Source organism: Aptenodytes forsteri, unplaced genomic scaffold, assembly GCF_000699145.1.
Source record: "Aptenodytes forsteri isolate BGI_AS27 unplaced genomic scaffold, ASM69914v1 Scaffold341, whole genome shotgun sequence".
NCBI classification, from domain to species: Eukaryota; Metazoa; Chordata; class Aves; order Sphenisciformes; family Spheniscidae; genus Aptenodytes; species Aptenodytes forsteri.
In genome coordinates, this window is record NW_008795553.1 from 132065 (window position 1) to 148660 (window position 16596).

Here is a 16596-nt window from a genome sequence, read left to right on the forward strand (position 1 = left end):
TGATTCTATGATTCTATGATTCTATGATGCTCCAGCTCCCTTGCGGCCAAGGTCGCTGGGGTATTTGGGCAGAGATGCTTTTCTGCTGTCAGGCCCCCAGGTACTCGCGAGGCTCTTCCCTTCACCCTTTCTCCCCAGGTTTTTTTCCATGGGTGGGGCAGATGAGCGAGGGATCAATTTGTTTTCCATGCGAACAGCATGGGCTAAGGCATCCGTATCTCTCCGGTGTGACACATGCACCGTGTCCAGCGTCGCGCCAGCTCGTGGGAGGGAGCGAGCACAGCTGGGGAGAGCAACGGTCCCCCCCTCCCATCCAACTCCCATTTCATAACCTGCCTTCGTCTTGAATCAGATGGGTTTCATTTCCCATCAGCAGTAATTATCCCCATCCACACTAACTCAGAATCCTCTGGCACGTCCGGACCGTCTCCGCCGAGGTTTCTGCGCAGACGGAGCCGACGGATGAGCGAGTCCACCCTGCCGAACGCCCGTCGAGATGCAGGGAGAGCAAAGATTCGGTCTGGAGCCGCTGCTGATGCCCGGAGGCAGCGCGGTGGGAGCCAAGCGGGTGATCTCCACAGGGATCTGCGGGAGGATGGGGCGGTGGTTGCACAAACCCGGGGGTGGCCGAGCCGGCTGCGCTTGCTTCTCCAAGACAAGCTGAATTTCAGGGGGGGGTCATTAAAAGTCACTCACTGAGATTTCGGCATAAATGAATAGCTGCTGAAAGCAGCAGGCGTGGAGCTTGCTGGAGAGCCAGGGGCAGGCTTGCCAGCTGTTTAATATTTAAGCAGCAGCATTGTTAGATTCCTGGTAGCCCGGCTTCCCATGGACAGCGATGTAATGGAGCATTTGTCCCCCACCCTTTGCCGGCCCCCCCAGTAAGCTATTTTTTCAAGGTTTTTAAGCCAGCGCCTTATGAATTGTGCTTGACAAAGGTCAGACTAACAGAGCCACTGGATTAAAAGGAAGAAATTTTTTACTCTGAGGGTGGTGAAACACTGGCCCAGGTTGCCCAGAGAGGTGGTGGATGCCCCATCCCTGGAAACATTCAAGGTCAGGTTGGACAGGGCTCTGAGCAACCTGATGTAGTCAAAGATGTCCCTACTCATTGCATAGATGACCTTTAAAGGTCCCTTCCAACCCAAACCATTCTATGATTCTATGATTAAGGTGCTTTCTGCAATGCCTGTCTCTATCCGGTGACTTAGGGCTGCTGCTTTTCATGCCTGTTAGCTAAATGGAGATGGCGGAGCAGAGCTGACTTGTGCTCTTCTATGCAGTGACCCCGCTGTTACGGGAAAGAAGCAGCAGAAGAGTTTTGCTGGTGGGACTTTGCAGACCGGCACAAATCGGACCTGTGCTTGAACGCAGCGCGGCGTGCTCAGGCATCAGTTGTAGGGTGGCTTTTGCTGTTGGTCTTGCTGAAGTTGGTGGGATGATCAAAGGTCCTTAGTTACACTGAAAAGGCCAGTAGCCTCTTCGCCTCCCGAGAGCATCGGTCTGACTGTGCCCTGCACAGCGTGCTGTGCCTCTGAACCCGGGCTGCGGGGTTTGTGTCTTCAAGCAGGGCTCTTCCAGGCCCTGCACCAGTCAGGATTTCCCAGGATTAGACCGAAATGATGATTTGATGGGGCTAAAGCAAGGCCTAAGCAAAGTCTGGGTAGCGATCTGTGCCGTTCTTCAGGTGCCATATCATGCCTATGGGGCTTTCGTGCCGTAGCTGATGGCACATCCGAGTCTAGGTCGCCAGGAGGACCATTGTCTGCAGAGGCATCGTCCTGGCGGTGCTGCTTGAAGGTCTACAAGCTTTAAGGTTTGCAAGCTTTCAGGTCTGCAAGCTTTAACATCTACAAGCTTTAAGGTCTGCAAGCTTTCAGGTTTGCAAGCTTTAAGGTCTGCAAGCTTTAAGCCCCCATGACTGCTCCCTTCTGAAATGGTGTAGATCTTTGCTTTTGTGAGTCTGAGTCCGATTGCCGAGAGTCTGCGTGGTTTGACAAGTTTCCACGCTCCTGCAGCAGAAGAGGTATTTTTGCTCAGTTTGGACAGAAGCACTTGCTTCCCCAGAGGGATTTGCTGCCTGTAGTTAAGCTGTTTCCCAAATCTGAGCCAACTCTCCCCAGCTAACCAGCCCCTGGCCTGGCGGGGAAGCAGGGCAGCTCTTGAGCGACTGTTGGTTTTGTAGGCTGGGTGGATGTGGCAGCACTCCAACCTCCTCCAGGCAACACCCTCAGCTTCTTGCAGAGGTCCTTCTCCACACCAGGCTCCAGGTTTCAGCAGGAAAACAAACAGGCAAAGGAGACCGGTTTTATTTATTGGCAAGACCAAGGATTAACTCTTGGCTCTACAGGCCGAGGCTCAGCGTGTCGAGTCCAACGAGGATGGGGAGCTGCTCCTTGATCTGTTCCTCTTCCACCTCCTGGGGACACGGGCCCTCTCTGCAGAAGCAATCCCCTCCCTCACCCCGTCCCAGGCGGGGTGGTGGCATCTTTGACCCCTTTCTCCCTCGAGACATCACAGCTTCAGGGAGAGGCACCTTCAGCAAACGTAAAATGACATGCTAGTGTCACAGCCTGTCGCCTCCGTGCTTTTGAGGACAGCACGCATCGTGCTCACCTTGATGCTTCATCATTTCCACAATTAACGCAGCGTAGCCTTTGGCAACTCCCTGACCATCATCACGCTGAGCTTCCACGTTTCCAGGCAGGGTCTGGTCTGGGCACCACGTGCACCAGCTGCTTCACCTCCTGGCCTCAAGACAAACTAGGACGGTCCATGCTGTGATACCTTGGAGATAGCTCTTCGTTCTGGAAAGCTTCTTTTAAATGCCCTCTCACCCCCAAAATCTCCCCTAGAAGGTGAAGGGACCCTACCTGCCTTCTCTGTTCAACACAGGAGGTTTGGAGGCGCCTGGTCCATCCTGACCATGGCTCCCAGTAGAGATGGAGCCGGTCTCTGCATCTCAAACATCAGTAACCTTGAGACCCAGAACCAAACGTGGGTCTGCAAAATGTCTTCCAATTATCAAAGATGAAACAAAACATCACAATTTGATGTCTGTGAACTTCAGCATCCCTCAGCACCTTTGTCCTCCAGAACAGGTTATCTGGTGGAAGCCTGTCACCAGTTCCCTGATTGTCTCCTGCTTGTGGCGTGATATTTCTTTCCAACGCAAGCCAGACCCTCAGTTTTAGGGGCATGGGTCAGCTAGCCAGGTCTTGGCAGTCTACGTGCTCTGACCTCGTGGCATCTTTTTCTTCAGAACTTGCTAAAATCACCCCAAAGATAACGAGTAGGACCTTAGCGGTGGCAGCGGAGGGGCGAGTTTTCATCTCCTGTAAGATGCAGAAGAGCAGAGGGGATGTCCCGGGTGTTACGTTGCTGCATTCATCCTGACCTTGAAGTTTGCAGCTCGTGGTGCCGCAGATGGATGCGATCCTTGCCGTCAATCTCATTTGCAGCTTCACTGGTAAGAGCCGATTGCGAGGATAACAAAGCCAAGTCTGACTCATCAGTACCTGAATGGGGAGCAATGCCACCCACAGCGTGCCGGCAGCGATTTTACTCCTGATCTGGCTCTGCTGGTGGGATGGATTTGAAGCTCTCCAGTCGATCTCGACCTTACCGCTTTGCCTGGCATTTTTGGACCACGCAGTAGCTCTAAGCATGGATTGTATGTCAGCGAGACCTTGCTCATAGTCTGAGGTTTTAATCAATTTATCTCAAAAGGAGGAGGTGGCAGCCTAAGAGAACGTTCTGTAAAGATGACGAGGTGTTAATGTATGTCAAGTCAGCATGTGTGTTTGAGAGCAAACTGCGCTAAACTGTTTCATCTCACCAGCCTCGTGGGCTGTCCCTGCTCCTGGGCATGTTTTGGAGCTCCGGTTTCAAATTCATACTGGGATAGAAAGTGCAGAAGGAGTCGCGTTAAGACAAGGGTTGTACTGTACCGTGTGCTGCGTGAAATACCAAATTGGGAGCAGAATCTCCCTCCTTAGATATTTCATCCAGGTTCTGAAGCCAGATGTGAATAACCTCCATTCACCTATGAGCTCACACATCCCTCACCTCCTGCATCCAGCTGGCGCGGCCAGAATATTAAAAGCCGCATAACTCTGCGGCCGCTTCAACAGCCTTTGCTGTTTTTGGAAGAACCTTTGCAGCAACTGATTGGAAAGCGTCTGAAATTCCAGCAGCTGCGCGCTGGCCGAGGAGCAGCCGACGTCGTTGCTGGGAATTTACGGTCGGCACGTTTTCTGGTAACTGGCTGGCCAGATGCTTGCGGCGCTGCTGCGTGCTCCTCAGATCTTCCTGTCAGGTGAGCATGAGAAGAGACGGAGATTTCGGGAGCCAGCGCCCGGAGGAGACTTCATCCCCCTCTTCCTCCCAGATTCCCGTTGCCTTTAACAAGGAAGGTTTACCCTGAGACGCAAGGAGACGTGCTGGGTGCCCTTACTTGCAAGTGTTTTGAAAAATAGGAGGCCAGAAGGAACAGCTGATGATCAGGTGAATTTTTTTTTTTTTTTTTGGAGGGGAGAGGAAGAAGGGAGGTGCACAGCAGGTAGAAAACTTCTGGAATTTGTTGCGGTGGGAAGCTGTGGAGGCTGATATTGCTGCATGTTCAAGAAGAGATTAAACAAATTCAAGCCGACCGGTCCATAAACATCTCTGAAGCGGGTGCCTTGGAGGACACCTCCCTGCTGTCACCCCTAACGCAGGGACTGGGTGCTGGGGGGCACGAGGGCATGGACCGCAGGCAGCAACCGGGGTCATGAGCTCTCCATAAACAGCATCTCTTGCTGCCGCGGTTTGAAGCAGAGTACTGGGCTGGAGACACCGTTGCTCTGACCCAGGAGGACATTTCTTACCTTGCAGGTCTTTCCAAAAGGTCCACGAAGTAGGGCAAATGGACAGATTTTGCGAAGGGAAGACAAGGTGGTCCTGAAGTCTCTGGTTCCTGGGGAAACCTGGAGGAAAGGAGAGTCTCCTTTCAGCTCCCACAGCACCAGGGATTTGCACGGATGACATAGTACTTGAAGGTTCTCCAGGCCATGGTTGGGCAGGGATGCTACCACCAGAAGAGAAACCTGTTTGCCATGAGGGTCTTTCCCTTGATGGGCTTTGATCACAAGAACTTGCCTGAAGTAGACCTTCCTTGAGGTCTTCTCCCAACGTCCATTGCCTTTCTCTTCAGTAAACGTTAGGTACGTCCTCTTTCGGCGGCGGGGCTCTTCGTTAGGAAGCTTCCTGAGCATTAATTCCCTTCCATCCAGGGCTTTGCCCCTTGGGGAGGAGATTCTGTAACCATGGATCTGGGTACAGCATCAGGCGCGAGAGCTGATGCCTTTCTCTTGAGAAGACACTGGGTGCTGTGGAGGAGGAGGTGCATTCAAGAGGAAAAAGGGATTAAGCAATTCAACACAGTCATAATTTCAGGGCTCGGAAGTCTCATTAAAACTCGCTTTGTCAGAAGCTTAGTTTTATTGCCTCTTGCTTGAATAAAATTTTTGAGGTCTATCCTCTTAAGGAGATTTGTTTCTTTTCCTTTTTCTTTTTCTGAAACCAACATCTGATCTGAATTTTATTAATGCAAGCATGTTAATAAGTTCATAGGGGGGGCTTTAACGCTGTTTCTTCGAAAACTGCTCAAAATGAAGTTATTTCTCCAGATGTTTGCTGTTACGTTTCGATGCGGAGCAAATGTCTAGTAATCTGCTCAGTTCCATGTGTTTTCTGAACGAGCCTGACTATTTGCACATCCCCACAGTGAAGGACTGTTAAGGCAAAAAAAGACCTTTCCTGTGCTCCTTGAGCAAATATTGGCGACGAGTACGAACAATATCGGAAAGTCTTTGACAAAGACTAAAACCTGGTCGTGTGCCTCGTTGGGAGGTGTTGGAGGGTCTTGGCGTGGATGCTAGGCTGCTGGGCAAGCATGAAGCCAAAGGGAACGTGGAGCAAGAGTGGGTTTGCTCTTCTAGGAGAGGCTTTAAGCTGGTGCTAATCGAAAAAGCGGCGTGTAAATGCCATCCCGCACCTTCAGGTGCTTTTTTCCATGTTTCTCCGACAAGCGTACTCAGGTAAGGTGTCTCTTGGAATAGGTTGGTAGCTGTTGGTGCTATGACCCTCTCCGTCTTCTGGGAGCGAGGGCTCTGCGGGCTCAGATGTAACCGACTGCAACGTGGTAGACGAAAATGTGCCAAAAGGGAGCTCACCGCCTCTGCCCGTGTTGGCTCTGACCATCTGAGACGAGCGAGGAGCGAGAGCGATGCTCGAGGCACGAGGAAGGGCTGCCTTTGGAAAGGACCATGGGTGGGACAAAGCTATGAGATGTTTAGGATCTGTCCAGTCATGTCTGCAGCCATTCTTCACAAATAAGCATAGTTTAAGGGAGAATGTGGTGTTTGCAGGGTTTGAAATGAAGCTGGAGACCACAGCCATGGAGGGCTTGGTCATCATCTGCTAAACAACCGATTAATGACCCAAAGCTTGATGCGAGGAGGTGGGAGTAAGTCCCAAGTGCAGAGCCCAGACTGGTGGGGGCCGGGAGCTCATCTCTGTGGATGCATCTTCATTAATCCTAAAGTGAAGGAGACTTTAATAAGGGCACGCACGTGTCGCAGTCACCGTTGGTAACTCCTTGTTCACTGTTACTGTATTGCAGTTCGTCGCCTTCCGGAGTGTTTGAGAAAGAATATGACATTTATCGGGATTACAGTGCGGAAGGTCAACTCCTCCACTACAGGTAGCTGAAATTTCCCTCCGGTACCGGGGTTGGGGTCTGCAACGTGGCCTCGGCGGTGAGGTGGGGGTGTGGGACAGCCCGTGTGCTACCGGCTGACCCGTGGGGATGGGGCAGCGAGTAACATCGGTGTTTTCTTTGTGCTCTTCTGATCCTCCTCCCCATCCCCTTCCCTTCACATGTTACGTTTTTTAGCTTTACTACCACCCTTAAATAAACATTAAGATATATTTTGATGGTTCTTTGGAGTAGGGACCATCCATCCCCTTTATGCGGTGGTCCTCGTCTGAGTGGCTCCTACCCATGACCAGAAACTGGAGCGGGACAGGAGGAGCACCAGGGCTGTCCGGTGATGGGGTCACACCTCAGGGTGAGCTCCTGGTCTGTGGGGTTTCATTAGGCTCCATCATCAGTTCGGGAAGGGGCAGGACTCACCCGGTGCTGCTGGTCCACCCCAACGCCTGCCATCACAGTGGGGTGGTGGCTTGAACATCTCTCCACATCAGAACTGGTTTCTAGGCTCTTTCTTAGGATTTTTGCATCGAATATAAGCAAGTTTGTGTGGGTATGGATTTAATCCGTCACCACAGCAAGCCCAGCTGATTCGGCGTGCTGTCTCCGTAGAGTCCTGGAGGTGGGAAAGCCTCCTGAGAAACGAAGCCACCTCTTCCAGCCTGGGGGTCCAACTGCTTTTCAGAGTCTGTTGGTAAGACAGATACGAGCTTTCTCTTGCTCGGAACAGGATTTCGGGTGCTAAAGCAAACGACCACCTCCAGCTTTCATGGATTTATGTTGCTAGAAAATAATACGTTGTCGTGCTTGTCTTCGTTACAGCTCAAAATGCCCCTCTTAGAGTTTGCACAAGTGGTTCAGGTGTACAAACGCCGTGAATTCTCACTAGGGCTGATGTGGACTAATGCCTTGGACATGGGCAAAAATCACCAGAATTGATGATGTTTGAGTAGATGATCAGAGGTGGGGAACAATCGGGCGCTGGGCTCCTGGGGCCTGGCCCAGCGCCTGCATCGCCGCTTTCAAAACAAGCTTTTTGCCTTCAAAACCCAAGCAGGGATGGACTTAGGGGAGGGATGAGAAATTGCTCTTGATTCAGCCCAGATGGCTCCTTGGCTATCCTTTCTTGGTGGCCAAAGGAGGCATCTTAGCTGACCCACCTCGTCCTGCCCCGGAGCGTTTGGGAGATGTCCCTCTTGGTCACCACCTGCCAGGATGGAGGTGGTGGTGAGGTTCTGCAAACTCTGGGACCTCCCCACGGACCCAGACAGACCCGTCTCACCCTGACCCCATCCCAGCCTGCGCAGGTAGGGTTTTTGGTACCTACTGGCATCATCCAGATCAAATCAGGCGGGAACAGGGAGGATAAACGTCTGCAGTGGATGCTTTTACTAATAGAGACTTGCAGACAAGTGGTGGCCTGAAGCCTTTCTCTGCAACGCCGCATTCATCCCAATTCCTACCTTTAGGACAGCAGGTCTATAGACTGCAGTCAAATTTTGGGGGTTTTGGAGTTGATGCCTGCCTGGTTGCTCTGGGCTTTGACAAATACCCCCCAGCTTCTGTGCTTTTTTGGAGATGCAGGTGAGTTGAAGCACATCTAGCTCTTGCTTTGCTTTCTGTGCTGGCAGCGGGGACCGGGAGGGCACGATGCTCTGCATTCCCTTCCCTGGCGCGATGCTCTGCGTTCCCTTCCCCGCCGCTCCGTGACAGCACGGGCTGGCCAGCCGGTCCACGTCGGCATGGTTTGCAGCAATCTCCATCCTGGTTCAAGACACACGCGAGCGGAAAATCGCCCAACGGCGTTGGCCGTGTGCCATCCTGCCGGCCCTGTAATTCACTGCTTCTGCAGTGACCTCCCAGGAGTGTCAGAATTAATTGCCACTTAAGCAAGAGGGGCGAAAAACAAGCTTTCTAGGAGGGGAAACAAATAGGGTAATGGTATCTGATGTTCATCCTCACCAGCAGAATACTCTCCGGGAGCACTGGGTGAGCTCAGAGAAACCTGCCCATGGACAGTTTTACTCCGAAGCATCCCGTCTGCATGCTGGGTGGATGCAATTCCCTGTCTGCAGGCAGGAGAAGTGAGGAAGGGTGGAAGGGAGTGATTTGGCAGGCCTGGATGCGCTGTTTGGTTTGGAAATGGGGTTTGCAGGTGCCTCCTCTGTTCTGCTGTTAGGCATTGGGCGTGCTTCGGTCGGAGTTGGCAGCAGGAGCCGAGCCTGCACCCAGGAGCGAGATGGAGCGGTGACGGGGACACGGAGGGGTGACAGGGACACACCACTCTCTATCCTGAGCAGTTTTTTCTGCAAACGGTGTTGGTGATTCGGCACTGATCGGTTCTGACCCGCCGCCAGCTGGGTGGCGGTGCCGGATACGAGCTGCAATCAGAGACGAGGGACGATGCGGGTTTTGGGGACAACAGTCTCCACTCGCCAGCTGGCTGATGCCTGTGGCCGCCCAAGCAATTAAAAGATTAAATTTCACTGCGGTTAGCACACATGACCTGTTTGCATCAGCATGTGCTTTGCTGTGGGAGATGCCTCCATCTTCCTGACCCCAGCTTCACCACCTGTAAAAACCCACGGACAGCCCTTGCCGACCTCCCCCCAGTCAATTCCAGCCAGGAAGCTAATTAGCAGCTTTGCTTAATTAGCTGAGAGTGGACTTCCTTCTGGAAGAACGGGTCTCAAGTGCCCTCTGTCTGGGGGCTGCCAAGCGAGATGGAGAGAGGAGCCGGCACGGCCTGGGGTGGGTTTGTTTTTTAACCGTGTGAGTGCCACGTGCATGCTGCTCTGGCACTCGTAAAAGCCGAAATCAAAGCTCGCCAGACCTACCTCATCATGGCAGAGATGTTTTCATATTAATGGGGTTAATTTTAAGGAGAAAACGTGCATGGCACGTTCTGAAAATCACCCCGCACAAAGGCATCCTGGTTTCAGCTTCTCCAAAGCTTAGCTGGCAGCTCTTCTTTGGATGGACCAAGGCTGGGCAGATCCCAGAGGGTGCAAAGGGCATTTCTGGGGGGACGATGGTGGGCAGCACCCATGGCACGGAGGAGGCCACCTGGAAGCCCAACGTCAGCATCTGCCTCTGGATGGCTCAGAGGGATGCACGCGTGGTCCCTCGTGGGAATGGGAAAACCTTGGGGTACCTCTGCCTGAAGTGGCCAAGACCTGGGTGGGGGGATCGCAGTCCAGACACCTCTTTCTGATGCTCAGGGACAGGTTTTTGGGAAAGGCTGGTGCTCCAGCACCCTTGGCCAGGTTGCAAAGGGATGGGGAAATCTCCCGTCTCCCGCTGTGCTTCCCACAGGCTCATGCCAGTGCTGAGGTGGCGATGAGAAACAGGCTGGCACCCAACCAGAGCTTTAAAGACTCCATCGTGGTGTGGGCTGAGCCCTCGAGCGCTTCCACCAGAGCAACACGGTCCCAGCTCCTCCAGATCCAGCCCTGGGATCCATCCACTTCCAAACGCCGTTTGTGAAATGATCCTGGAGGCTTCACAGTCAGGCGGGAGATCAGGTCTCCAGCCCAACAGCCTTCTCAGGTCCTTCCAACCCTCTCCTCCTCACCAAGTCTTGCGCTAGTCCCACAGGTTTTTCTCAAAGCCATGGTAAGTGCATGTTGCCTCCTTTGAAGGCCAAGATAAGAGGTGGGCAGACAGCAGACCTGGCAGAGGGACAGAGGATTGAGTTACGCGACGTGTATGTGGGTCTCTGGTCGCTGAGGAAGCTTGGTGAGACCTACGCTGTGTCTTGCTCCCTTCTGGGCATGCGTCCACTCGCTTCCATCACCTCCTCCCCTCTGGCTGGGAAGGGAGAAGCTGGAGGACTTGTAGATGTTTGGACAAAGTGTGGGAGCAGGGTGGCTTGTGAGGGGACAGCTGTCCTCGCGTGAAGGCTGGGTACAGTCAGATGGAAAGGCAGGAGGTTGGCTGATGGGGGAGAGGTCCTGTGGGGTTCAGCTGGGAGACCACCCTCATCCATGGCATCGTCATCCCCAAGTGCAGCTTTGGGGTTCAGCTGCCTGGGTCGCCCCGGGAGCTGCAGCAGCATCCTCAGGAGCAGGCAGGGATTTCTTCCGCTTCCTTGACAGCACTGGCTGGGTGCTCCCGGCCAACAGTTGCTATGAGAGATTTTCTAATATAATGAAGATTAGTGGGTGTCATTAAGAGGATGACGTCTTGCTCCGTCTGTCTAGAAGGCATTCGTAGGAAAGCCCTTGCATCCAAATCCCATCGAGACAGGCAATTACGATAACTGTTCTTAACCCTTTCCTCTTTATTCCTTCTGGTTTGTGGTCCCTGGAGCCCGCTTGCTCGATGCCCTCATTTTTCCTACCATGGCCCTGTTGAGAGGGTTGAACTCGGCTAATCCATGCAGTTGTTTTTGTCAATAAGTCTCTTTCGCATGTGGGACAAATCCCGGGTCTCTGTTGTTGTCCCTGTGTTGGCCAGTCAATGGGTGGAGTGTCCGAGGCTGCTAGAGCTTGTCTTCAGAACAGAGACCTTCAACATGCTCCTCTGAATTTGTCTCCTCTCCCGGCACACGGCCGCTCTGCTCCTGTGGCCCTCTTTGTTCCATACCGCTGATCGGGTGGATGTCGTGTACCACGTGCAGGTGGTCGGGGCTTTGTGGCCACCAGGAAGACGCTGGAGCTTCCTGGTTGAGGGAAATGCAGTGTATTGGACGTGGAGCACAGCAGCAAAGCATTAATGACCCTCTTCTCCCTTCCTGCTCCCTGGGAAACGGGAGGTTCATTTCTTGAAGACTTGCCGAGAACAGAAGAACCAGACCTAAAAAGGTCCCCCGGTCCCTGCTGTAGGCTCCTCTGCTCTGGGAGAAGTTGAGAAATCTTCTCACTTGCGTGTGCAGTGTCCAGCTCTTAGGGACACTTCCAGTTTGGCTTGGCTGCCCTGTTTGTTCCGTAACTCTTAGGTCAGACGTGGAAGCAGAGGTGATCAGTGAACTGTCCTCCAGCAGTGGAGCAGCTGGAATAGCTCCTCAGGGCCTGGGCTTGCTGCTGCCCGGTGAGCCCCTGCGTGTCCACCCCTTCTTTCTACTCCCAACTGCAGTGTTGGCAACGTGCATGCTTCGAAGCTGTGGAGAAACCCCCGTTCTGTGCTTCAGAGCTGGAGAAGCTGTGGCCACCCACTGCAACTCGTGTCTGTGCCTGGTTGTATCTCCAGCTCTGCCCTCTCGCTCACCCTGGCTTTGTCTCTTTGGTAGAGAGGCTAGGATGTCCAACCCATGAGCAGGGAGGAGTGGATCCTGTTTCTGCTGGGGGCATGTTAGGAGAGCGGGACAGCAACTGCTTCATCTGCATGGGACCCTTGTAATGCTCTTGACGTGGTCTTCCTCAATTTGTCCTGGACCTTCCCAGCCAGGAGAGTTTAAAGACGTCTTTGATCTTCTCGTGGTTGTCAACAGGAGACACTTCATAGCTGACTGTATGGTTTTCAACATCTCATGGTCAACAGGAGACACTTCATAGCTGACTGTCTAGCAAAGCAAGTATGGAAGTGAGGAGAGAATTGGGGTTGGCTTCCAAAAGACCTGGCACCATCTCTCTGGTAGCTCCACAGAGCCTCGTGTGGCCCATCAGGCACCTGAGGTTGAGGAGTTGGTTGTGTGTCTGTCTGCTGGGCGACCTCTGTTTTGAGGCACGGCTGCAGTCTGCCACCTTTGTATGCTTCTCTTCATCTCTTGGCTCTCACACGGGCTGTGTGCTCCAGATGTTGCTAGATTAATTCTCCAGCCATGGGAGCGTTCGGTGTCCAACTCTTGCACTGACCGTGTTCAGCCCTTCCCCATCTGGGCACAGACTAGCTGGTTGTTGGTGCCGTAGTGCCTTCACACGGGTGCAGGGAATGGGTTTAATTTGCACTGTTGGCAAAGAAGTTGTGTGAAGCCAGGTACCAAATTCGGGAGGAGACTTGTAAGAGCTTGGAAGAAGCCTGGGGCAGAGGTGAGGAGCCACCACATCAGACTTTGAACGCAGCTCCTGCCAACTGGCCGTGCACTGGATATGTGGGAACAAACACAGCCGTAACACCGGGGAGGAGAAGGTCTCCAACCCCTTCTGGTTGCAACCTCTGAATTCATCTGAGCTTCCCGAGGAAGCCCATACCCCAGAGCCATCCTGGGGACAGGAGCTCAGCATCTCTGGGCTGAAGATCCCTTCGCTGCCGGTGTCAATTTTAGCCAAGGCGACTTCAAGGCCACATTCCTCTTCCAACAAAGATGCATCTCAAGTGTGCCCACAGACATTTGCTGGCCGAGGGGACACCTGCCCAGCAGAAGCGGCGCGGTGGCCGTCCCAGCTGTCCCACGCAGGGACACGTGCTGCTGCCAGCTGCTCGATTTATCCGCTGCCTCGTTCTGCTCAGGCTTCATCGTTTACGACTGTGAGTTAAGACCGCAGCTTAAGGCGTCTCTGTAAATAAATGTGCCCGTTCCTGATATTTAAAGGTAAATCTGTTGCCTGGTTTCTTTAGAAGTAATGAGGAGGCACAGACCTACTGCCAGTGATTCCTTGGAGAACCATGAGATTAAAATGCCCTATTCTAGAGCAAAATTGAAGAGTGGCTTGGAGGGTTCATCACTGTTCTCGGACGTACCGCTGTGGTGTAACCTCCTGGGCTGGGACTTCTGCCCCAAGTCCTCTAAGTCTCCCTGGGGCAGAGGGGAGGTAATCCCAGTCTCTCCCTTCCTCTCCGGAAGGAAACAGATGGTGTTTCCTTCTCAAATATGACTTGGAGCCCAGACCGTGGAGCTGGGAGCAGCTTCCTCTACGCTCTTTGCCACGGCCTTGCACTTTTTCCGCGCTCAGCCAAACACCGAACTGTAGCCTTGCTTTGAAAAGTGAACCACCGTCCTCATCCTCAGCATGAGCCGGGTAACTTATCTCAAATGCACGTGTGTAGCGGCCAAGTGATGGACCTGTAGTGTCCCTCTGAGCCAAGGGCAACCCTTCCTGCTGAAGGGCTTCCAGCAAACGGCCGAGCTCCAGCTTCCAGGACCTGTACTTCAAAGCCAGCGTGCTGCTGATGACAGTATCTGGCGGCTCGCACACAAACCAGGGCAGCAGATCTGGCTTGGCTCCACGGCCAAAAGCTCTTCTCTAAGTGGAGAAGCTACTCAATCAGCCTTGCCACAGCCATGGTAGCAATCAGCAGCTTCGAAGTCACCCATCTCCTGGGATGGGTGGAGGTGAGCCCGCGGGAGGAGGACTGGTCTGGCGCATCACCCCAACACCCAACGTCCGGGCTTGGAAATTGGTCTTGTCATAGTCCTTGGTAGGTGGCTGATCACGTCCCAGAGCCTGGTCAAAGACATAGGAGGGGTCTTCTGGTGGGGAAGAGCTGGGGGAGGTGGCACCAGGCTGCAGACTGAGCCCGGGGTTGTTCGTAGCAGGGATGAATGATTCAGGTTGGAAATACCAAGAGGATGAAGGGCTTCAGCTTAGCGAACGGGGAGGGCTGCGCTCCGGGGCATGCAAAATCTGCTCGGGATAGGCCAGAGCTAAAAATCACCAGTGTAGGAACCTGTTGTCATGCTTACGGAGGCAAAGAAAGCAGATCCCCTATTGATCTGCTATTTAAGGAAATGTCACTTCTGGTCTCTCTGTATTTTGCAGCTAATTCCTCTTAATAATAAAGGCTTCTCTGTGTTCCCTCCTCCATGTTCCCTCCTCCCTCTGGAAAAAAGAAAAATCTCATCTTGTTTCAGTGACATTTGGGTTTCGGAAAACAGGCTATTTTGGGTGATTGGTTTAATCGTACATCTGAGATGGGGAGATGCAGCCCTGATTGCCTCCTGGGGATCTGGCGTTCGGCTTCCCGCGGGCGTCCGTCTCCTCCGTGCGCGGCGCCTGGCGTGCCCTGCCCGCCGCGGCTGCCAGGGTGGGTTGTGTTGTGGATCTGCCAGCTTGGCAGACCCTGATCTTGTGCTTGCTCCTCGTCGGTTCCTAATGAGACTGAACCCGGGGGGGGGGGGGGGGGGGCCCCCGTGCCCTGATGGCAGCTGGGGTTTCTTCCCACTGCAGGGAGCCGGCAGGTCCAGCTGGGCTGATCACAAAGCAAGAGGGCAAGGTGGGTGCTGCGGCCAGGTGTGGCAGGGAACAGAAGCAAAAGCAGACCTTCAGTAAGGTCAGCCTGGCCTTCAGCAATGAGCTACCAGCCCGCGGCTCGCCAGGGACAGCCGTCTGAGCTCCTTTCGGCGCTTGCTTATTAGCTACAGCCCACAAAACCCCTTTGCTGTGGATTCTTGGTCTCCAACGTAGGGTCTGCAGGGTGGGCTGTCCACCACACCGCGCTCCACTCAACGTGATGTTCGCAGACTGCTGCTATTTCACCGGAAAACGGGGGCTTTCGTCGTCTCGGCGGTGTCTCAGGGCCCTGCTTTCCCCCTCGCTGCTGCAAAAAGGGTGGCTGAAAAATTCCGTGCTGTTGAATGGGGTGGGGGGGGCGGGAAGGCTCGTTATCTCCCTCTTGTCTTGATTCAGCTTCCGCTGCTGCTAATTAGAGCGGATGCCATGGGAGCAGCTTTTCCGAGAGAGGAGGAGTTAGCAGCGCTCAGGCAGCGAACGTGGGAGATATTTCATGTAGGGATTTGTTGTTGCAGCTCTGAAGCTAAAAGCGATCTGATAGCGCCGTCCAGAGACAAGGGCTTGGACAATCCCTGAATTGTTGTAGCCTTCTCCTTTCATTAAAAAAAAATACAAATTAAAAAACACGGTGTTTTGACAGGGTGGCTTTTCCTTGCCTTGGTCACAGGTATCAATCCTTCAGTAATATTTTAGTTGGAGAATGAAATCGTCGCATGCGAAGGAGCCTTGTGAGACCTTAGACACCCTTCAAACCAAGCTTTGCGGTCAACAGACATGGGCTGTAGGTCGGGCTTCCCATCGCTCTGCATTTCCCCCAACGAGACCGAGCCTGATATTCGGCTTCCAGGACACCCCATGGCTCATGTTGCATCCATCAGATGGTCCTCATGATCCCACCGCTGGTATTTAGCAGGAGACAGAGAGCAGAGGGCAGCTGTGACGCTGTCCGGTTGGTGGTAATGCTACACCTTCTCCGTGGTTCCTCCACGGATGGGTGATCCTGTCCGGAGCAAAGACCAAGTCCCAGATCAGCCTGGGAAGAGATTGGCAGGTCATGGAGCTGGTCTCCTGCCACGCAGCTCCATCCGGAGCTGTCAGTCCCCCGTTGTCCCACCAGGCAGCGAGATCAGTCCATCTCCTCCTGATCCCGACAAGCGTAAAAAACCTGTTCAAATTGCAGTTCCTCTTGGTTTTCCCCGTCGGAGAGATGTGTCAGCCCATCCCGACGGACGAGAGAGGGAGACCCGGGGGCACCGTAAGTGAAGGCAAGGAGGAAAGGAGACACTTGAAGGATGAGAAACACACGACAAAACACAAACCCAAGGGTGCTCCCTGCTGTGCCAGGCTGGTTTTACACCGGCTTTGGGTACCGGGTACAGCCTAACTGGGAGAGCTCAGCCCAAGCCATGGCTCAGCTCTGTCCTGCCCCATCCAGACCATTGCTAGGACATGGCCCAGTCTGGATTTGACCACAGAAACCTTCTTTTCACCAGGGTTGAACCAGTTCAGCATCACCGAGGTCCGTGCAGGGGTTGGGAAACTTGAGCCCCATGCTCACACTTCTCTCCAGATAACCATTTTATTGCCCAAACAATGCAGATTTCATCTCATAAAATCATAGAATCATTAAGGTTGGAAAAGGCCTCTAAGATCATCGAGTCCAACTGTCAACCCAACACCACCACCCACTAAACCATGTCCCTAAGTGCCGCATCTACACGTCTTTTAAAT

General features: G+C 53.4%; 1 protein-coding gene across 1 annotated transcript in view; it reads left to right on the plus strand.

The window, feature by feature from the left end:
* The window catches only part of ARHGAP39 (Rho GTPase activating protein 39), a 56871-nt gene that overhangs the window by 22836 nt on the left and 17439 nt on the right, over positions 1–16596 (plus strand). Inside the window, exon 3 of the mRNA XM_009282118.1 lies at positions 6665–6745. Within this exon, the coding sequence (XP_009280393.1) occupies positions 6665–6745 (81 nt within the window). The remainder of the gene's footprint in view (positions 1–6664; positions 6746–16596) is intronic.